The sequence below is a fragment of the Humulus lupulus genome, chromosome 3 (genome assembly GCF_963169125.1).
Source record: "Humulus lupulus chromosome 3, drHumLupu1.1, whole genome shotgun sequence".
Taxonomy (NCBI): Eukaryota; Viridiplantae; Streptophyta; class Magnoliopsida; order Rosales; family Cannabaceae; genus Humulus; species Humulus lupulus.
In genome coordinates this window covers 23,423,172-23,446,035 of record NC_084795.1, presented here as the reverse complement: position 1 = coordinate 23,446,035, position 22,864 = coordinate 23,423,172, and the positions used below count along the sequence as shown (strand labels likewise).

General features: G+C 37.9%; 1 protein-coding gene and 1 long non-coding RNA gene across 2 annotated transcripts; one reads left to right on the top strand and one right to left on the bottom strand.

Moving 5' to 3' along the window:
• Positions 1-2,948: 2,948 nt before the first annotated feature.
• Positions 2,949-5,588, top strand: LOC133822319 (glyceraldehyde-3-phosphate dehydrogenase, cytosolic). Its single transcript, XM_062254593.1, has 12 exons — positions 2,949-3,076; positions 3,200-3,232; positions 3,315-3,415; positions 3,516-3,631; positions 3,737-3,836; positions 4,020-4,166; positions 4,290-4,350; positions 4,463-4,560; positions 4,653-4,795; positions 4,880-4,963; positions 5,052-5,141; positions 5,237-5,588. The coding sequence occupies exons 1-12, from the start codon at positions 3,073-3,075 to the stop codon at positions 5,280-5,282; spliced, it is 1,023 nt and encodes a 340-aa protein (XP_062110577.1). The 5' UTR covers positions 2,949-3,072; the 3' UTR covers positions 5,283-5,588.
• A 13,452-nt stretch (positions 5,589-19,040) lies between these two features.
• LOC133821009 (uncharacterized) lies at positions 19,041-20,012 on the bottom strand. The gene is made up of 2 exons (XR_009887260.1): positions 19,903-20,012; positions 19,041-19,295 (listed from the first exon to the last, which is right to left on the bottom strand). It is a non-coding gene; the product is annotated as an uncharacterized LOC133821009 (long non-coding RNA).
• Between the last annotated feature and the right edge of the window lie 2,852 nt (positions 20,013-22,864).

Here is a 22,864-nt window from a genome sequence, read left to right as displayed (position 1 = left end):
GGCAAGTTGGCCATGAGTTGGAGAGCTCTGGGGGCAAGGTGTACATTGTCAGCTGCTCGACCGCCACGGTCAAGGGGTTATACAGGAACGGGAACCTAAAATGTATATTTTGTCATTAGAGTGGCTTGGTCAACTATTTGTAACTAAGAATTTTGTATTTATGTTTTTTAAACCCTGATTTGGGATCTCATATAATAAACGTCTGTTTTCAATAAAGTTTAACCGTTTATAACCAAACTCTATTTAACCTAGTCCTTTGTGTCATTAGATACACAGTTCGAACTAAATGACTTGATTAGCAAGACTTGCACTATTTCAAACACACAGTGTAACGGTCTTGGTTATCCAGGGCGTTACAGGAGGAACTTGAGATATTGGTAGAATAGGCTGCTCGGTGTCTTTGAACAGCAGAGCTAAGAGGTCATCGTCTATTGGCCTCTCACTTCCCCAATAAGCGTGCATGAATACCTGAGAAGAAGGAAGAGAAGTGAGAATCTACGACCAATAGAATGAATAGAACAAAGAAGAAAATAAATACTGCTTATTGATAAAATTCAGTCTTTAGCCGATCATCGGTATTTAACAACAAACAAATTCTAATATGCAAGAAGTGAATGTAACAGATCAAAAAGCGAAAAAGAAAAGTTTTTTCAAGAAAACTTTTTGTTCTCGTTACAGATGGAAAAAACCCAGATTTTTTCCAAAACCTAAAAATTGATTTTTTTACTTCGATTTTGAACCTAAAACCATTTACGATACAATATTAAAGCCTACCTAATGTCTTTACATGCCTAAACACTACCTAAAATGTCTTTAAACCCCATAATTACACATAATAATTACCAAAAAGTTTCAAACCTCTCAAGAACACTATTCGAGATTCCAAAAGCAGTTACAAATTTAGAAATCATGGTAATCATGTGAAAAAATTGCTAAAAAACAGAGGTAAGTAGTGCAAAAACTTACTTGGAGTGAAGATTGACGAAGAAAATGTTCGAAAATTACTTGGACCGCCTCAGATTGATCTCAGATTGGCTGAGTTTTGCTTAGAAAACTGAAGTGTTCTTGAAGAGAGATAAAGCTATGGTGAAAAAGGAAGTGAAGGGATATATATACTCGAGTAGGGTAGGTGAAAAAACCACGATAAAAAAGGGGATTTTCGAAGCATGGGGAAGTGTGAAACATTCAGTCTTTCTCTTGGAAACCATAAAATCATGATTATTTACTTTTTCAAGGAAATAAAAGTATAGTTGAAGTGACATGTTAGACATTGCTGATCGGATAAGTTTATTTGATGTTGGTCGCATCGTAATAAACTTGGGGGGCAAATGTTTCCTTAAAAATAGCATGATGATGTGGCACAAGAATATGACACGTGCCAGGTACATGGTAGCATACTCAGTGAATACCTGGTCGGCCCTTGACTAGTTAGAAGTATCTGTCTTCTCGTACTGATTGGGTCTACAAGCATAGTGGGGTAGCTGTTGATCAAGCTGGTCGCTTGTGCTGATTGATGGTATGCGCAGAATCCTCAAAATTAGTTTAAGACGAGATATTTATGTAATATTCAATTAATTTGTATTATTTTATTGCCATTTTATTATGCAAATTATGCAAGGCCCACGGCCCATTTATGTACATTCCTAAGTCTATAAATAGAGACTTAGTGAATAATTTTTTCTTAGGTTGTAATTCTTTTACTTGAGAAGAATTCATAGATCTAAGTGCATTTATACACATTCTTGTACTCTCTCTCAAACTCACGAAATTTAATCGATCTAATTCATCTGATAGGGGGTATTGGAAATTCTACATTAATAAAAGTATTAGGTGGACGTAGGTTATTACCAATTTAGGGTCGAACCACTATAAAATTTTTGTGTCATTTATTATATTCAAGTTCAGTTCTCTTTTCATATAATTTATTTGACTCAGTGTTGTTGACCAATTTGTGAGTCAACAGTCTTAGTATAAAAATACTAATAATAATTTATATTTAACCTGAATAATACAATTATATATATATAATTAGGGTGGATCATACACAATTTATGAGCTATTTTAATATTATAATTATTTTAAAGATCTTATTAGTGAAATAATCATTAATTGTATAGCTATATATTTAATTTTTAAAATTATACCTAATTGAAAATTTCCCAAAAAGATTAAAAAAAGGGTAATAAACTTGATGGGAAAAAAAATATTGGTGTTGGTGTAAAGTATGTCATAATTAATACTTTTCCATAGTGAAACCAATTATAAATGTAGTCTTTGAATAATTACCCATTAAAAATTAGTTCGGCAAAGAAAAATATATAATTATTTTAGAGTAAGATGATTTCTTTTAAGATCTATTATCATTTTCAAATCATGTATCGTGAATTTTCCGTGTTATTAAATTATCTTCAAACTATTTCTATTACTGTGTTGTAGAATTCTGTTAGTTATCATCCTACGTGGCTAACATATATATGAAATTGTACATTATAATGAATATTATTTAAAGAAAAAAATTTAAATTAAAAAAATCAATTAGAATAAATATGACTTTTAACCCGAGCTATTACCATTACTAAATCATACCCACTGATTTTTTGTTTTGTTTTTAATAGTTGTAATAATTTGGAGGAATTTAAAAAAACCAACAAAATTTAGGGACACAATTCTTATTTATTCTAAATTTTAATAAGAAAATTTATTTTTTAAATTTTAAAATAATTTTATTTTATTCATGTATCAATATAACTTAGTGCCCAATATACCATGTAGAATCGAAACTAAAGCAAGTGTCACAACTTAATAAGGAAATTTTTTAACAATGCCACAAATTTGGAGACAAGGTTTAAACGTTGTAATAATTTTGGAAAAAAATCATATTTTTTCATTATTTTATAATCTGGATAGTAGAATCTTAAAAAAAAAAACAGTTCAACTGGTAAATTTTATAAGCCCTAATCGAACCAGATTGACACTCTTTAAATATAAGCCTCAAATTGACACTTTCTTATAGCTATCATTTCTCAGTATTCATCTTGCTCGAAATCTCACTCACTCTCTTCTCAGTTTTCAATGGGTAATGATTCTTGCTATTTAGTTTCTCTTGCGATCGATGTGGTTGTTTCGATTGTTTTCGTCAGAATCTGTGTTTTTCAATCTAACATTTTTAGCTTTCGTGCTTTTTTGTTTTGATGAGCAGCGTCTGACAAGAAGATCAAGATCGGAATCAACGGTAATGATTTGATCTAGATTTTTCATTCTATCATGTATGTGTTTTTGGAAATGGAGTGTAAGAAGTTTGGAACGTTGTGTAGGATTCGGGAGAATTGGGCGTTTGGTTGCTAGAGTTGCTCTCCAGAGAGACGATGTCGAGCTTGTTGCCGTTAACGATCCATTTATCACCACTGATTACATGGTGAGTGATTCACCTATATATATTTACATCGGTACTTCGTTTTTTTGTTTTGTTTGGATTTACGGATATTGGAAATGATTGATGTGTTTTGTTTTTTCAGACTTACATGTTTAAATACGATTCCGTTCATGGACCATGGAAGCATCATGAACTTAAGGTCAAGGACTCTAAGACCCTTCTCTTCGGTGAGAAGCCCGTCACTGTTTTTGGTGTCAGGTACTGATCTAATTTCGGCATAGATCCGTTGGTTTTGTCTGTAATTTTTAATTGGTGTTGGCGTTTTGAACTTTGACTGGCTAATCTTTTGGGGTGTATATGAAGGAACCCAGAAGAAATCCCATGGGGCGAGACCGGAGCCGACTTTGTTGTTGAATCAACTGGAGTTTTCACTGACAAGGACAAGGCTGCTGCTCACTTGAAGGTTTGCTTCGATTTTCTTTAATGATTATAATGCAAGTTTTCTAGTAATTAGGTAGATTAATACACGACTATGGCGACGTATGTTTTTGTGGTAATCAGTATCATTTGGTTGGGAATTAATTTATTGCAAAGGGTACATTCATTTGTAATATAGACTCGAGTTTGACTTGGTTCGCTATTCCAGGGTGGTGCTAAGAAGGTTGTCATCTCTGCCCCAAGCAAAGATGCACCCATGTTTGTTGTCGGTGTGAATGAGAAGGAATACAAGCCAGAGTACGATATTGTTTCCAATGCTAGTTGCACTACCAATTGCCTTGCTCCATTGGCCAAGGTTCTTTCCTTTACCTTTATATTGATGTTTGTGGTCGTTAATCCATTATTTACATGCTGTTTTGGTTCATTATTTCTCTTTTTGCTTTCACTCATTGCTGTTTTTATGTTCAATTTTCTTCAGGTTATCAATGATAGGTTTGGAATTGTTGAGGGTTTGATGACCACCGTCCACTCCATCACCGGTAAGCTTTTAGACAAGTAGTCTTGATTAGTCAAGTTGCCATGTGGGATTTCCAGTATGTGTTGTATGAGATTATATTAGGTCTAAATGAGTTGTTTTGTTTGTTAATTCAGCAACCCAGAAAACTGTTGATGGACCATCAAGCAAGGACTGGAGAGGTGGAAGAGCTGCTTCCTTCAACATTATTCCCAGCAGCACTGGAGCTGCTAAGGTATACATCCTAGTTTATTTAATCGGGTGTTCATTGGGTTTCTATTATTAATAGCTTCTCTAACTTGGGCATCCTCTTTTTTGGTCGTGCAGGCTGTTGGAAAGGTTCTCCCAGCTCTCAACGGTAAATTGACTGGAATGTCATTCCGTGTTCCTACCGTCGATGTCTCAGTTGTTGACCTCACAGTCAGGCTTGCTAAGCCTGCATCCTACGAGGAGATCAAAAAAGCGATCAAGTGAGGATTTTTTCGCTGACTTTTCTTGTCTAAGATCATTAAGAAGCATATCTGTTGTTTTAATTTTTTTTATCTTATGAACAGGGAGGAGTCTGAGGGCAAATTGAAGGGTATCTTGGGATACACAGAAGATGATGTTGTCTCTACCGACTTCATTGGTGACAGCAGGTAATATTGAGTTCCAAGTTTTGATCTCTAAATTAGTTACAAATGATCATGTAGACTCTAATCCGATTACTGGTTTATCTATTAACAGGTCAAGCATCTTTGATGCCAAGGCCGGAATTGCTTTGAATGAGAACTTTGTGAAACTTGTGTCGTGGTACGACAACGAATGGGGTTACAGGTAATAATACTTCGATTTTGGTTTCAAGTGAATTGCTCAATTCTGTGTTGTGAAAAGTTTTTTTTTGCTCATTGTTTCGTTGGTTGTTTTTGCAGTTCCCGTGTGATTGACTTGATTGTCCACATTGCTTCCCAATGTTGAACAAAACAAAACAAAACCTGTGGAGATTGAAGGCTATTTAGTTGAGTCTCTATAAGGTTCAGTTGTTTGTTGTGTTTAAAAAGTGTTTTGAGTTGAGTTTCGAATAAGCAAAATGAGGCCTAAGCCTTTTGGCTTTTGGTGTTTTGATGTTACATTTTGATCAGTTTCGAAGAACCTGTAATGGTGCTAGTTACATGTAAACAGTTACATGGTTTTCCTTCTCTTCCTATGTAATTTTTAAGAAGCGATGGCTTTTTTATTCTCGGAAGAACTTCGTTACTTTGATATCAAATGCCTTCATTTTCATTTTTATGTCCCGAAAAAATAACCAATTTTAATTAAATTAATTTTAAAAATAATTTTGTTTATTAAAATTATTTTAAAGTTTTAATTAAACATTTATTTTGTTTTATGAATTTTGAAAATATGTTTAAATTATTTAAAAATAATAAAACAATTGAAAGTAAAATAAATCATTAAAATGATATATCAAATAAATCATTAAAAGGAGAGTTATCATGAGAATATTAAAATTTAAACTCACTAAACTATGTACTTTTTGCAAATGGAAGAATTATGTACTTTTTGCAAATGGAAGTTGTCGTTTGATAATTATAAAAAATTTGTATTTCAATAGAACACAAGATAGTATTTTACCTTTTAATTAATAGCATAACAACTATTTTATGTTCATTATTACAATTAAAAATCATGGTTTGGTAATACTAAGTTCAAATCCCCTTCTAAACAATAATATTAATTAATTTATCATTGCTATAAAGAGTTGTTGATGTTTTTCATCAACCAAAATTAAACAAGAGCAATTAAGTTTCTATGAATAATCAAGGAAGAAAATAAAATAAAGAGATTTTTTACGTGGTTCAGTAGTTAAATTTACCTAATTTACGAGTTAATACGAGTCAATAATATTGAGATAATCTGCGTTAAAGCGTAAAGACAATTTCATAGAGCTTGAGTACAAAATTTGTGCGTGAAAATAAATAACTATAATCCAGGCTATTTATAGACATGATTTACAAAATATCTCTTCACATAATTTTAGGAAAGTTAGATAATATCTAATTTAAATTCAAACATAAAAGAATGAATAAAAATACAATTTGATATATTAATATCAAATATCCCTTTAAGAATAGGGTTGTTTAAGTGTGATTATAACAAATCCCATAATTCAAACATAAAAGAATTAATAAAAATACAATTTGATATGTAAATATCAATATCCCTTAAGAATATGGTTGTTTAAGTATGATTATAACAAATCCCACAATTATAGGCATGTAGCATCTCCCTACTTTACTCTAATTTGACGCGTGTTCGAGTCTGCTCAATAGTTCGAGCTCACGACTACATGATTACCCACTTCTTTGTCTGCTAGGTTTTCGAGACTAACCTTCGGAGCCAACCCTCTTCTTCGAGCTCACACCATGAGCTCGCACCATGCTAGTGACGTGGCACTTAGGTGTATGATTACTAGTGTATATGATCACATTGCTTTTCTTATATATAAACGATCTCCACTCTTACGAGCCTACATTTCGAGTAGGGGTGGCAATTCGTGTTATCGTGTCATAATCGTGTCGACACGATTATGACACGACACGATTAGAGTAAACCCGTACATGACACGATTATTATTCGTGTCAGAAATCCAAACCCGTACACGACACGATTATCTTAGCAGGTCACACGACACGACACGATAACACGTTTAATAAATTTGTCATTTGACACAAATCTAAAACTGACACGATTAATACACAATTAAACGTGTAATGACACGACACGAAATTGACACGACACGAAATTGACACGATTAACATAATATAAATAAATTAAAATGTTTATATAATCTTAAACGTGTCTTAAGAGTGTCATTTTCGGGTTAAGCGGGTTGACCCGAAAATGACACGTTTAATAAACGTGTTAAACCTGTCGACACGATTATGACACGAAAATTAAATGTGTCACCCAAACCCATTTATTTCGTGTCGTTTTCGAGTAGTGTCATCGTGTCGTATCGAAAATTGCCAGCCCTAATTTCGAGGCTAATAACTATATTTCGAAATTTGGGGTGTAACATTTTGCCTCCTCAAAAGTATGTTTTCGAGCCTAGCAAGAGAGAAACTTTTGAACTTCTCTTTCGGGAAACGTGTCCACCTGCCATACTCGAGTTGGTATACGTGTCAGCTTGTGAGTGGCTATTAATAGTAATACTAAACTTTTTGCCCACATTCTTTCATATTTCACCCAATCTCATCCTCACCATCTCGTTTCCCACCCTCCCAATCTCATTCTCATTTTATTGATTTATTTGATTTTTAATTGTTTTATTATTTTTAAATGATTTAAATATATTTTAAGAATTCATAAAATAAAAAAATAAATGTTTCATTAAAACTCTAGAATAAATTTAATTAATTAAAAACAAACAAAAATTGGAAATAAAATATTGAAAAACTAATTAAAATCTTACTAGTTAACTTTAAATAAACATAAAATTTAATTTAATTAATAAAAAAAACTCATATTTTACCCAATCTCACAATCACCATCTCAGTTCCTCACCCTCCCAATCTCACCCACATTTTTTTTTGTTTCATAATGTAACAATTGAATCAAGAGAAAATGAGTTCTTTGAGAATATGTTATATTGTGATAGCAATTCTCAAGAACCCACAGGTGTTGGAGAATCTCTTAAAGAGAAAGATCCAAAGGTTGATGAGCAACCAATATTGCCTTGGAGAAGCCAAATGCTTAAAGAGTTGGGTCAACTGAGAAATGTTCTCAAGTAGAGATACTCTACGGTAGACTTGAAGAAGTCACATGGAAATTCCCTATGACTCTTCAAGTTGAGGATGATCCCAAAACATTCCAAGAAACAATGTCTTTGAGACACTTCGCTTTTTGGAATGAGTCAATAAATGATGAAATAGATTCAATTATTTCAAACCTTATTTGGGAATGGGTAGACCTTCCACAAGGTTCAAAACCAATTGGGTGCAAGAGGATATTTCAGAGGAAATATCACACCGATGACATATACAAACCTTTAAAGCTAGAAGAGTAGCTAAAGGGTTTAAACAAAATGAAGGAATCAGTTATTTTGACACGTATGCACCAGTTGCTAGGACAACCACTATCAGAGTACTATTTGTCTTATCATCAATATATAACATTTATGTTCATCAAGTGGATGTCAAAATGACATTCTTAAATGGAGATCTCATTGAGGAGATCTACTGGAACAACCAGAAGGTTTTTTTCTAAGGAAAATGAACATAAAGTGTGTTCGCTTGTTAAATATTTATATGGTTTAAAACAAGCACCAAAACAATGGCAAGAGAAGTTGTAGTTTCAGATGGGTGTAGACACAATAATGTGGGCAAGTGCTTATACTCTAAGACTTGTGATGACTATGTCATCTTGGTATGTCTATATATTGATGATTGTTGATTTTGAGTAATGAGATGAAAGACATAATAGAAACGAAGATGTTTCTACCTTCCACTTTCTAGATGAAGGACCTTTGAAAGGTCGATACCTTCTTTGGTATAAAAGTGAGAAGAAATAGTGGGGGTTATTCCTTAAGTCAAGCTCACTTTGTTGAGAAAGTGCTTGACAAGTTTAGTAATCTTAAAATCAAAGAGGCGAATACACCATTTGATTCAAGCATAAAGCTTGTAAAGAACAATGGTAGAGCGGTTAGTAAACTAATTGGGTTTACTAGCAATCCAAGAATGGAACATTGAAAAGTGATTGAGAGAGTTCTAGGGTACCTTAAAAGAACCAAGCAGCTAGGCCTCCAATATTCAAAGTTCCCAAAGATACTTGAAGGATATTCCAATGCGAGTTGGACATCAAGTGTAGGAGATAATATCTCTACAAGTGGTTGGGTATTTATGCTAAAAAGAGGAGCGGTTTCTTAGGGCCCAAAGAAACAAACATATATTATACTCAACCATGGAGAATGAGTTTATAGCTCTAGCGGCAAATGGAAAAGAGGCCAACTGGCTTAGGGATTTCATGAGGAATATCCCAATGGTGATAAACAAGCCACATTAGCTAGAGCTTATAATGGCATGAGAGTCTAGACATATAAGTCTAAGACATGAGTATGTGAGACAATTGATTCTAGGAGGAATCATATCGATCTCATATATAGAGACAAGTGAGAACTTAGCGGATCCATTCATAAAATCTCTTGCGAAGAGGTTAGTAAGTTCCACTTCAAAGTGGATGTGACTAAAACTCATAGAATAATATATTCACCAATGATGGCAACCCAACTCCAAACTTGTGAACATCAAGGGAAAGATTTCAATGGGTAAGAACAAGTTATTAGGTGAATAGTTTCAACACTAACAAAGTCATGAATTCCATCCAAGGATGGTTAGTGTTGGTTGCTACCGAGTGAGGGTTAAGCCTAGGGCTTTTAATGAAGTTCAGTTGTGTGCAACAAACATCTCTAAAGGTAGCAAAGATTTTATAAGAACTTCGCCTATGTGAACTTAGAGGTGGTGCCGCCTTTCATAGGAGTTGGAGTTTTTCCCCGGAAAGTTCATGAAATGGATGAGTACATGGCCATATGATTGCTAAGCGAGAAAAGTGGGAAAATGAATGGTCAATTGGAGGTGTTACTGATTTTATCATTAAGGAGTACTTGTGTAATGCCCCGAAATCCCTAATGCAGTTTAATGGTTGGATTAGTAGGCTGGGAGGGCCATAACTGTTTAATTATGCCATTAATTGATAATATGCATGTTTATGTGAATTATATTATAATATGATGTTAAAAGCATGCATGTGGGTCCACATTTTATTACAGGGGTGTTTTGGTAATTTGGCCTGTTGAGGGCGTAATTGTATATTTGCATGCATGTCGGTGACATATTGTTGAGACCACATTATAATCATGCCCAGCCAGTCTACAGGAACCCTAACCTTGGCACGCTCTGATACCAAGTTGTAAGCCCTGGTTACCCCAGAACAGTTACGGTGAACCAGAAATTTAACTCGCTACCCGAGTCCTTTGGTTAAAAACGTGCTTCTAGTGTTATTAACAGGCTAAGGTGAAAAACCAATCAAGAGAAATGATATATTTTATTTAAAATATAAAACTGTTCATGGGCCCATAAAAAACATTTACAAGTTATTTACAACTCAAAATGGTCATTACTGTTTCAAATTTACAACCCGCCAACCTAAGCGGCAAAAATAAGGTAAACCTCCTAGTTCCTCTGAGAACTCCTTGGTCGTGGTGGTCAAGCCGCCGCATATGTACACAGCACCACCTAAGCTCTCCACTCAAGGCTGGGTGAGCTTTTCTTTCCCTTTACCTGCACCACATAGCACCCATGAGCCAAAGCCCAGCAAGAAAACACAATATAGCATGAATATAATATCAACAATGATCATAATAATCATTCAGGACTTTCAGTCCAAAACAGATGAGTGACAATTGGAAAAGTCACTAAAGTGGGTTCTGTTCCCATTAGCCATGTGACGATAGGGTCACCGGGGCTTTACAAATAAGTGGTCATTTCACTAGCTTATCAAGATAGGTGCTCGATGAACTGGTCACCAATATAACCTATCGCATGACCATAGAGTCATAACCGTGGGATTTCGCTCCCTAGCCTTGTGACAAGCAGTCACCTAGGCCTTAGGCCCTGGCTCTAAGTAACTAGTCCTAGACTAGTCAAGCGCTTATAAATTTCATCGACCTTAGGGTCGGTCCAGCATTAATGCTCCTAGAGTCATTCAACGCTGATATCGATTAGATCCAATCTTTTATCGGCCCTGCGTTCAGGACACTTATGCCGTTTCTGACTCTCAGGTCAGTAATACACGACCAATGCCGTCCCTGACTAATCAGTTCCATACACAAGTAAACAAGCTCTACTAAGTATTTAATATGCAATCAATGTCCACATTTATCAACCAACATGCCTCAACAACAATCATGCATGTCATATACACAGGGTGCAGTTTTCTTACCTCTGGTTGGAGCGAGAAATAAAATAAGAACGACTCTTGAGAACGATCGACATTTTGATTCCTTAGCGGTTACCTAATCATAACCAATTATAACCTCCATTAATTAAAATCAACAATGAAAGGGTCTTGACCTAAACCCCACTCTCGGGACCACGAAACGTGCCCACACGGTGTATAGATTCGATCCCAGGCCTTAAGGATTGAAACCCTGAGCCAAAAACCCTTAAAAATACTCAAAACGGGATTATGAAGGAATAGAGTAGCGCTTCAGCGCTGCTCACTGTAAAGCCCCAAATTCTCCGATGTATTTAACGGCATGAATAGTAGGCCGGGAGGGCCATACTTGCTTAATTGTGTTATTAATTGATAAAGTGCATGTACATGTTGATTATATTATGATATGATGTGAAATGCATGCATGTGAGTCCATATTTCTAATTACAGGGGTGTGATGATAATTTGGCCTATTGAGGGTAATTTGTGTATTTGGGTGTATGATGTGGTTTGTGAATGAGATTCCATTATTATGGAGATATATTCGAGCTATTTGACATGAGACGGTCATTTTTAGTGGATTAGCGGTTTTGTCATAACGGGGTCAATTTTGGGGTAATAGAAATGTTCATTTGATGATAGATTGGGAATATTTGAGATCAGGGTGAAATTCTTGAAGTTTTGACTATAATGTCCCCGGGGGTGTTTTCGGGACCCCGAGCATTAGGTTTTATTTGAGGTTACTTAAGTTTGAAGTAGCTGTCAGATAGAACGTACGATAAGAAAACTTCCCGTTCTCCCTTTTCAAAGTTCGTTTTACCGTTTAAGCCTTTTTGAGGAAATCTTGAGTTCTAGGAGTCGGAATCGAGCGAGGATCGAGGCGTAGCGATCCTAGGAAAGATTAGAAGCTTCTTAACCGAAGGATTTGACGGAAAACAACCCAACTGAAGGTAATCGAAGTGTAAGTTTTGAGTTTTTCTGAGTTTCTAAGCTTTGAATTGAATTTGTGAATTGTTGAGTTTCCGATCTGTTTGAACTTTGGGTTTTGAGGGTTTTGATGCATGGGGAAGCTTGGGAAATTTGTTTTGATGATTGGGGAATGTTTAGGTATGTTTTTGGAGGCTTTGGAGTGTTAGAAACGCGGTTGGTAATGGCCCAGGGTGGAGCGCCACGGCCCTGTTCTTGAGGCGTCGCGGCCCTTCTTTGAAGAAGCAGGTGGAGCCTTTGTGCTCGCTGGGCGCCGCGGCCCTAGCCTTTGGGAACCCTGGGGGCCGCGGCCCAAGGTGCTAGGGCCGCAGCCCTTGCCCTGTTTTCGCCCCGTTTGCTCGTTTTGACCCCGGGAACCTAGTTTTAGGCCTCGGGAGTGTCCTTACTACTTGGATTAGTTTGGATTGGTCTCTTGGAGGCTGGATAATGGTTTGAGAACCCTTGATTATCTTGATTATTGATGGTATCCTATATGTGTTATGATTAGGTAACCGCTAAAGGACTAAAAGCTAAATCGTTCTCAAGGGTCGTTCTTTTGTTCATTCTAGCTCGAATCAAAGGTAAGAAAACTGCACCCCAAATGTGACATGCGTGGATATTCATGAGGCATGTGATTGTGAGAATATGGACATGGATTGAATATAGAATGCTTAGCATATGTTGCTCATTTGTGCATGGTACTGACTTATTAGTCAAGTTTGGCAAGGGTCCTAGTATCAACTGTGAAGCTGTGACTTATTAGTCAGGTTCGGCGGTGGTACTGGGCACTGATCACATTGAGCTGACTCATTAGTCAGGACGGCCTTAGCGTGTGTCATGCAAGCCAACAAGATTTGATCTGATCGATTATCAGCATTGAATGACTCAAAGAGCATTAATGCCAGACCGACCCCGAGGGTCGATGAATGAAATAAGCGCTTGGAGGCTAGTGACTTACTTAGCAGCCACTCTCCCACCTGAATTAGTGACATGCATGGCAGTCACTTAGTACGGTTACCAGAACCTGTTGAAGGCTAGTGGCTTACCTATCAGCCACTCTTCCATCTGAATTAGTGACTTGCTTGTCAGTCACTCAGTGTGGTTTATCAGGACCTCATGTGGTGTTCACCCACTTGTTTGAAAGCTTTATGCTCAGTGTGATTATAATGATAATCATTTGATAATGTTTATATAAAGTGTTATGTTTTCTTGCTGGGCCTTGGCTCATGGGTGCTATGTGGTGCAGGTAAAGGGAAAGAGAAGCTCACCTAGCCTTGAGTGGAGAGCTGATGTGGTGGTGTGTACATATGCAGCCGCTTGACCACCACGGTCAAAGTGTTCTCAGAGGAACTAGGGGGTTTACCCTATTTTTGCCGCTTAGGTAGGCGGGATTGTAACTTTACAACAGTAGTGACCATTTTGTACTGAGAACAGCTTGTAAACGTTTTGTTTAGCTCTGCAGAGCAGTTTGTAATGAAAATCTCCATTTCCTTTTATTGGTTTTATGCCTTAACCTGTTAATTACACTTAGAGCACGTTTTTGACCAAAGGACTCAGGTAGTGAGTCAAATTTTCGGTCCACCGTTCACCGTAACTGTTCTGGGGTAGCCAGGGCGTTACACTCACTAGCGCCCCAACACTATTCTCAGAACCCCAAACCGCCCAACAGAGAATTGGGTAGCACTATAGCGCCCTCTGGTGGGCGTTGTAGCGCTACACCCAGCCAGATCCTCCCCTGAAACCTCTTCCTTCGACTCCTTCAATTCCAACTCGATTCCAATGCTTCCAAACCTCATTTTTGGTGCCAAATGAACCCAAAAATCATCCTCACATGCCCTAAGCATCACAACCACAAGAACCCTAGCCAAAAACTCCCAACAAAACCAATCATCCAACCTAGAAATCTCAACTGAAAACCAAAGCTAAAACAGAGCAAACCAGGAAATTTAATGGCTAGAAACTTACCTTAAGCTCAAATTATGATGCTCTTCAATGGTGGAACACACTCCCAAGCTCTCAAGACTTACTTCCCAAGCTTGAATCCTCAAGTTAGGCTCAAAAATCCAAAAAGAAAATGAGGAAAAATAGGTACGGGAGAAGTGTTTAAAATTGCTCTATTTTCTCTTCTTTCTACAGCCTTCAATAGCTTAATACTATCCTAGGGGTGAAAAGACCAAAATACCCCTAGGTCAAATAAGGGTTTCTAAAGGCTCCCAAGGGCAAAATTGACATTTCCCACCTATTTCGTTAATCATAGTTAATGCTCTCCAATTCCCGCTATTCTCGATATTCTCAAACACCAATAATTCATATCCCGTTACCCTTTAATTCCTGGCAACGCTCTAATCATTAAAATCACCCAGAGACTCACCCCGAGCCCCGAACTTAAACCTGTTATGACTAAACCGCTAATTAATATTCAAATATCGTCTCATGCCGAATAGCTCGAACAAATCCACATTATAATGTGGTCTCAACAATATGTCACCGACATACATACAAATATACAATTATGCCCTCAACGGGCCAAATTACCAAAACACCCCTGTAATGAAACGTGGACCCACATGCATGCATTTAACATTATATTATAATATAATTCACATAAACATGTATATAATCATTTAATGGCATAATTAAACAATTATGGTCGTCCCGGCCTACTAATCCAGCCATTAAACCGCATTAGAGATTTCGGGGCATTACAGTTGTATATGTTTGTGTTTGTTTGAATGGTTGGCTAGAGAGCCGTAATCGGTAATAATCATGTGTAATGTAGGTCGTTATGGATGGGCCACTATAGGAGTGTGATACACACTCATTCAGCATTGGGGTCGCGTAAATGTGTTATATGCTTGCTTCAGTTTGTTTATAACTGTGAAGCAAGCTATTTATAATTTATATTCTATTGGTTATTTTTTCTGTTTATTTGGGTTTTCTTACTAGGCCTTGGTAAGGGCAAGGGTAAACTGGACTAACCATGAGTTGGAGAGCTCTGGGGGCGATGTGTACATACTCAGCCTGCTCCACCACCACGGCCGGGATACTTTTGAGGGACTAGGTTGAGTTTAGTTTTGTCGCTTAGATCAACTATGGTTGTAACTCCAAACATGTTATATTTTTTTTATAAACTCTTTTTGAGATCCCTTGTATATGTTTACACTCTTTAATGAAAAGTTTACCTCTTTTGACCAAATTTTTAATACCTAAATCGTTAGTTAACTTTAATTACATGTTTAGAGTCTAAATGACTCGCTTAACGAGTTAAGCACAATTTTAAATACACAGTGTAACAGTCCAGGATTAGTAGGGTGTTACAAACTTGAAAAGTTCAAGGCCATTTGTAGCGTCCCAAACCTCCTAATAAGGTTTAGTTCTTTGGTTAACGTGCTGAGGAGACACGTGGGATGATTATGTGTGAATTTTATGAATTATATTATTATATGACTGTTTATGCATGATTATGTGTATTAAATGTGTTTAAAGATCCATTTTTGATAAAAAGGGCATTTTTGTAATTTGACCCGTTGAGTGTATATTTGTAATTATTATGATATGTGCTTATATTTGACCTATTTACCACATTATTATGTGGATATATTTATGATATTTGGCTAGAGTGGGTCATTTAGAGAATTTTAGCGGAAAAGTCACAACGGGGATAAATGCCTGACTCGGGTCAAGCCAAGGGGTATTTTGGGAATTTTTGGGATATTTTGAGATTTATTGATAAATGGAATTAATTGAGAGATATTTGGGTCTGGTGGATTAAATTGTGAATTAGTGGTGAAATTTGAGGTTAAGTGGGAATTAGACAAAATGCCCTTGTTAGTGGTTAGAAGATTAATTGGTGATAAGGACAAAATGGTCATTTGACCATGAGTATAATGATAAGTGCCCAGGTTCCCTTGAAGCAAGTAGTCTCACGTGCATTCTTTTCCCTCTATCTCTTTTTACTTGTTTTCTCCTCCAAGCTCTTTCAAGACCATCACTTAGGTCAATGATCAAGTTCTTTAATTTTTATAGAATTCTTGGTGGAGTAGAGTAGCAAGGGAGGCGTTAGAACTGCCAAAGTCACTTTTTGCACAAGAACTTGAATTTAAAGCTCAAGCAGAGGTAAAATTCTTCTTAGTTTTTCATTTTTTTTTAGGTCTTCTTGCTCAAATTTGAGGTTTTTTGTTAGGTTACGAATTTGGGAGTTTTTTTGTTAGGTTATATATTGACTGTATTGCTGTTGGGGTCGATTTTAATTTTTGAAAATTGCATTTTCTAGGTATTTCACGGTGTCGTCGCGACTCTTGTGGGGAGTGTCGTGGTGCAGATGGGTTTCCTCAAGGGCAGGGTTTGCCCTCTGACCTCTGTGGCAACACGGCGCTAATGCGCTTTCATTTTCAGAGGTTTCTCTTTGACCTCGGTAATGTCGTAGCCCTTTAGGAGGGCAATGCTACGCTAATGCATTTTCATAGTACATTTTTTAGGGTTTTGGGCGTTAGGCTCGGGGGACGATTCCACTACCCGGTTTGATGGAATTAGATGTCTCGAGAGCTAGGGATTAGTCTTGGAACCCATTTTAAACTTAGTTCTTAATGAGAATACCATTTATGTTGTGACTAGGATTTCCACAAGGCTCAAGAAAGGGATCGCGCTTGGGGTCATTCTGTTTTCTTCGCAGGATTCGAGGTAAGAAAACTAGCACACACGCCATGTTTAGGGCATGGGCCCCATCTTTTGAAAATGATTATAATTGTGTACTAATTCTGATTAAAGTTATATGTTCTTGTTTTGAGATAATAATTGCTGCATCTATTATGGTGTGTTTGTTTGTGAATAATCGGCATGGGTCGAATTCGGTGATAATCATGCGCAATGTAGGCCATAATGGCAGGGCCACTATGGGAGTGCGGTACACACTCATTCAACACAAGCCATGTAAATGAGTTGATGATTGCATAAGTTTGTTTATAATTGTGAAGCATGTTATTTATGAATATTGTTCTTTTGGATATTTGTTTATGTTTGGTTGAGTTTTCTTGTCGGGCCTTGGCTCATGGGTGCTTCGTGGTGCAGGTAAGGGCAAGGGGAAACTTGACCAGCCATGAGTTGGAGAGCTCTGAGGGCGGTGTGTACATACTCAGCCTACTCGACTGCCACAGCCGAGATTCTTTTGAGGGACTAGGGTTTATTTCCTGTTTTTTCACTTAGGTCGACCATTTTTGTACTGTGTATGTATTTGTATTTTGTTTACAAACTCTTTTTGGGATCCATTGTATTTACTTAAACTTTTTAATAGAAAGGTTTAGATTCTTTGACCAAAATTTGTAATACCTAAACCATTGTTTAACTTTAATTACATGTTTAAGTCCAAATGACTCGCTTAACGAGTTAAGCACCCTTTTAAACACAGTGTAACGGTCCTAGATTAGTATAGTGTTACACCATTGGTCCAGAAAAATTGATTTTTAAAGTTGGGAGGATGGTTAGGGATGTCCTCGAACAACCTCATCTCCCTAGTCCAGCTCAATAAATAGTAAAAGCCATCCGCGCCTTTGGCCCGTGTAGGGTTTCTTTTAAGCCAAATGAAATATAAGATCTCGTATGTAGAGGGTCCCTCCCACTTCACCTCGTGGTACAACGACCACAGCGCCTCCAAGACTCTGTATGAGTTGGAATGGAGTGATACCGATCTAGTCGATAAAACTCTTAAAGTAATCTTTGAGGGGTAAAAGTGCCCCATCTCGCATATGCTCACGACTCCAAGTCACGAGCTTGTATGTTCTTTCCGAGTTGTCTTTTCCAGGAGCATAGCTGCTCTTTTCGTAATGATTGGGAGCTCGGCACAATAGTTTGGTGGACACCTTTAAACCATGACAAGATAGGACGTTCGAGACTTGTTTAGTGGAGGTGACCGAACTCTTATAATTGTCAGCCTCGAAAAATTCTCTTCTTGAAGAAAGGAAAAAAGACACTTAATGGGTTGAAGATTTGGGGCTTGGCTCGATGAACTTTCATTATCTCGAAGAGGAGTTCATTGGGGTGGAAGGCTATGGTTACACTAAGTTTGGGGACCAGAGGAACAAGACTAGTGCAAGAATCAGAGTCGAGATGAATCTCTAAATGCAGCCTTCTCCTTTTACCTTGTGTGACCTCGTTAACATGACGTCAAAAATGAGCATTAATGTATTCACATTCAGTGCGCTCTTCGTAGTCACGTATCAATCTTTGATTACACGAGAATGTAGATTCTATTCGAGGTGAGGGAGGTTGGTAAGGCATGGCAACATCAGGCCCCCGGCCGATTCTTCTCAAAAAACTGCATCATCTAACAATAAAGAAAAATGCGAGGTCCCATTATTTCAAAAGATGGATAAATTGAGAAAATATCTCGAAAAATCGAGCTTGAATAGGCTCGAAATAATGAGGTTAAAGTTTCGATGTAATTGGGCCAATATAGGCTCGAAGTATCAAGGCAATACCCACATAAAGTGGGTAGTTAATTTCCAATTTGGGCTATCCCAATTTTCTAGGAAAAATGAGCAGTTACCCAAAATGGGGTTATTATTAGTTTGCGTGCATTTAAACCCTACTTTTAAAACCCTATTTCTTGTACCACACAATACCTATACCCTATCATCTTACAACTCAGAAAAAATGTGCAATGCCCTGGATAGCCAAGACCATTACATTGTATATTTAAATAATGCTAGACCCACTAAACGAGCCATTTGGCCATAAACGTGTAACTAAACATGATTAACGACTTAGGGTTAAAAATTTGGATGAAGGGAATAGTCATTTTATTAAAACGTTAAGTTCGTACATGGGATCCCAAAATAAATATTTACAAAGTTGTTTACAATTCCAAAAGGGTAAGTACAACTCAAAAGTTACAAACAGCCGACCTAACCGGCAAAATAGGGTTTGACCCTAGTTCCTCTGAGAAACCCCGGTCGTGGTGATTGAGCAGCTGCATATGTACACATCGCCACAGAAGCTCTTCAACTCATGACTGGTCCAGCTTCCCTTTCCCCTTACCTGCACCACATAGCACCCATGAGCCAAGGCCCAGCAAGAAAACTTAAACATGCTCATAAGCAGTTAATAACATATGACAAAATCATAATAAGCATGCCTAGCAGTAATAACCCTACTCATGCATGCATCTTATTCAGATAAATGACTACGGCATCATATCGATGTCTGTTTCCCTAAGTAACTGACTAATAAGTCATACTAGGGCCCAGTGCCCTAGGATATGGGGCCATGGAGTCACCCCAGGGCCCATTGCCCTATCCTCTGTATAACCAGTCTTGGAGCTGGCCCAGCATACTCGGCGCTTTAATTTTCCAACGACCATTGGGTCGGACAAGCGTCGCTCCTGATTAGGCCTAACCATAACTACCAGCGCTCAGCGCGCTATTGTTGCCCTTGACTTATTAGTCAATGTTTGTCAATCAGATAATGCAGAAAGCATGCACCATTTAACAATTATCCAGATACAGAGCATTCAAGCATGCTTAATCAAACAATCACAGGCATAATCATGCACATTTACAGGGGCCCAAGCCCTAACCATAACTATATCTAACAATCGGTCCAAACCCTAATCACATACATCACGTATTGGGTATAGTTTTCTTACCTCTGGTCCAAGCACCAGCGACCCTCGAGCAGGATCCTGCCCCGAGCCTTAGCGGTAACTGTAATGCCCTGAATTCTCCGATGTGATTTAATGGCGGGATTAGTAGGCCGGGAGGGCCATACTTGTTTAATTAAGCCATTAAATGATATTATGCATGTATATGTGAATTATATTATAATATGATGTTAAATGCATGCATGTGAGTTCACATTTTAATTACAGGGGTGTGATGGTAATTTGGCCCGTTGAGGGTATAATTGTATAATTGTATGCATGTCAATGATATGTGTTGAGACCACATTATAATGTGGGTTTGTTCGAGCTATTCGGCATGAGACGATCCTGGATTACTAGTTAGTGGTCTGGTCATAACGGGTTTAAGTTCGGGGCTCGAGTTGAGTCTCGGGGTGATTTTTAAAGATTAGAACGTTGCCGAGAGTAAAAGGGTAACGGGTTATGAACTATTGGTGTTTAGGGTTATTGAGAATAACGGGAATTGGAGAGCGTTAATTATGATTAACGAGATAGGTTGGAAAGGACAGATTTGCCCTTAAGAGCCTTTAGAAACCCATAATTGACCTAGGGGTATAATGGTCTTTTTACCCCTAGGATAGATATAAGTTGAGTTCAGCAGTCAAATTGAAGAGAAAAACAGAGCAAGTTTGGAGCTTACCCGTACCTTCCTTCCTCTTCATCTTCTTTGTGATTTTTGGTGATCTTGTTGAGGATTCAAGCTTGAGAAATAGACCTTGGGAGTTTGGGAGAGTATTCCACCATTGAAGAGCATCACAACCTGAGTTTGAGGTAAGTTTTCAGCCATTAGTTTTCTGGTATGCTCTGTTTTGGTATTAGTTTTCAGCTTGTGATTTTGTTGTGGATAGTTGGAATTGATGGAAGTTTTGGTTGGGATTTCACTTGGGTTTGATGAGGGAGTGTTATAGATCAAGTTTAGGGATTTTATTGGAGGTTTGAGTGATGTTTAAGCTTGGTTTGAAAGGTTGGTTCCAAGAGAAATCGCAAGGGAAGAAAAACAGGGATTTTGGCTGAACTGGAGGTTGGGCCGCGGCCCTTGAGAAGTGCTGAAGTTGGCCGCCTCTGTTTGAGGGGCGGGCCGCGGCCCTTAGTGGCTTTTTGGCCAGAAATGGCTTTTTGGCCAGAAATGGCTTTTTGGCTTAGGGATGTTAGTCTTAGGCCACGGGGTCGATCCTATTACCCGGTTTAGTAGTACTCGATGTCTCGGAGGCTAGGTTTGGGTTTAGGAACTCTTTATTATTCATTTAATTGATGGAATCCCGTAATTGGTTATGACTAGGCAATCGCTAAAGAACCAAAGGTCGGTCGTTCTCAGGGGTCGTTCTTATTATTATCTTTCGCTCGAACAAGAGGTAAGAAAACTGCACCCTATGTATATATGACATGCGTGACTATTATTGAGGCATGTTGATTGATAAATGTGGACATGGATTGCCTATTAAATGCTAGCGAATGTTGAATATTTGTATATGTACTGACTAGTCAGGGACACTGACCTAAAGAGTCAGAAATGGCATAACGTCATGAACGTCGAGCCAAATGAAGATTAGATCTAATCGATATCAGCGTTGAATGACTCTAAGGCATTAACATTGGACCGACCCTAAGGTCGATGAACTTATAAGTGCTTGTCTAGTCTAAGACTAGTTATTCAGAGCCAGGGCATATGGCCCTGGTGACTGTTTGTCACATGGCTAGGGAACGTTGTTCCAGGGTTATGATTTTAAGTCATGAGGATGGCTATGTTGGTGACCAGTCACCATACACCTATCCTGCTCAAACTTATGAAAGGTTCATTAATCAGTTAAGCCCGAGTGACCCTATCGTCACATGGTTATAAGGGGTTGTACCCACTTTTGTTACTGTTGCGATTGTCACCTATTTTTTTGGACTGAAGGTCCTGAATGATTATTATGATCATTGTTGATATTATATCATGCTTTATTGTGTTTTCTTACTGGGCCTTGGCTCATGGATGCTATGTGGTGCAGGTAAAGGGAAAGAAAAGCTCACCCAGCCTTGAGTGGAGAGCTTAGGTGGTGAAGTGTACATATGCGGCCACTTGACCACCGCGGCCAAGGTGTTCTCAGAGGAACTAGGGGGTTTACCCTATTTTTACCGCTTAGGTCGGCGGGATTGTAAATGTAACGCCCCAACCCCAGGGACCGTTACGGTGTGCCTTGTAAACAGTGCTAAACTCACTAATAGAGTCGTTTGGCCAAAAACGTGTAACTAAGTATGATTAGCGGTTTAGGGATTAAAAACTTTGGTTAAGATGTAACGTTTCACTAGAACGTTTAATATATACATTGGGATCCCGAAAATATAATTTCAGAGTTTATTACAGAAAATATTTACAACAGGCCGTTCTAAGCGGCAAAACAGGGTTTGACCCTAGTTCCACTTTAAACCTCGGCCGTGGCGGACGAGCAGCTGCATATGTACACATCATCACCTAAGCTCTCCAATTCAAGGATGGTATAGTTTCCTCTTGCCTTTACCTGCACCACGTAGCACCCGTGAGCCGAAGCCCAGCAAGAAAACACCATATAACATGATATAATATTTACAGATAACATGATGTAATATCATCAGGTAACATGATATAATATCAACAGTAGTCATAACAGCCATTCAGAACCAACGGTCCAAAATAGATAGGTGACAACAGCCAAAAGTCACAGAAGTGGGTACAGCTCAATTGATAACTGGTTCCTTCATAAGCTTGATCAGGATAGGTGCATGGTGATAGTCACCAACATAACCATCCTCCCGACTCTAGAGTCGTAACTAAGGACAGCGTCCCCCAGCCATGTGACAAACAGTCACCGGGGTCATATACCTTGGCTGAAATCATCTGGTCTTAGACCAGGTAAGCGCTTATAGTTCTCATTGACCTTCCGGTCGGTCCAGCACTGATACCCTATAT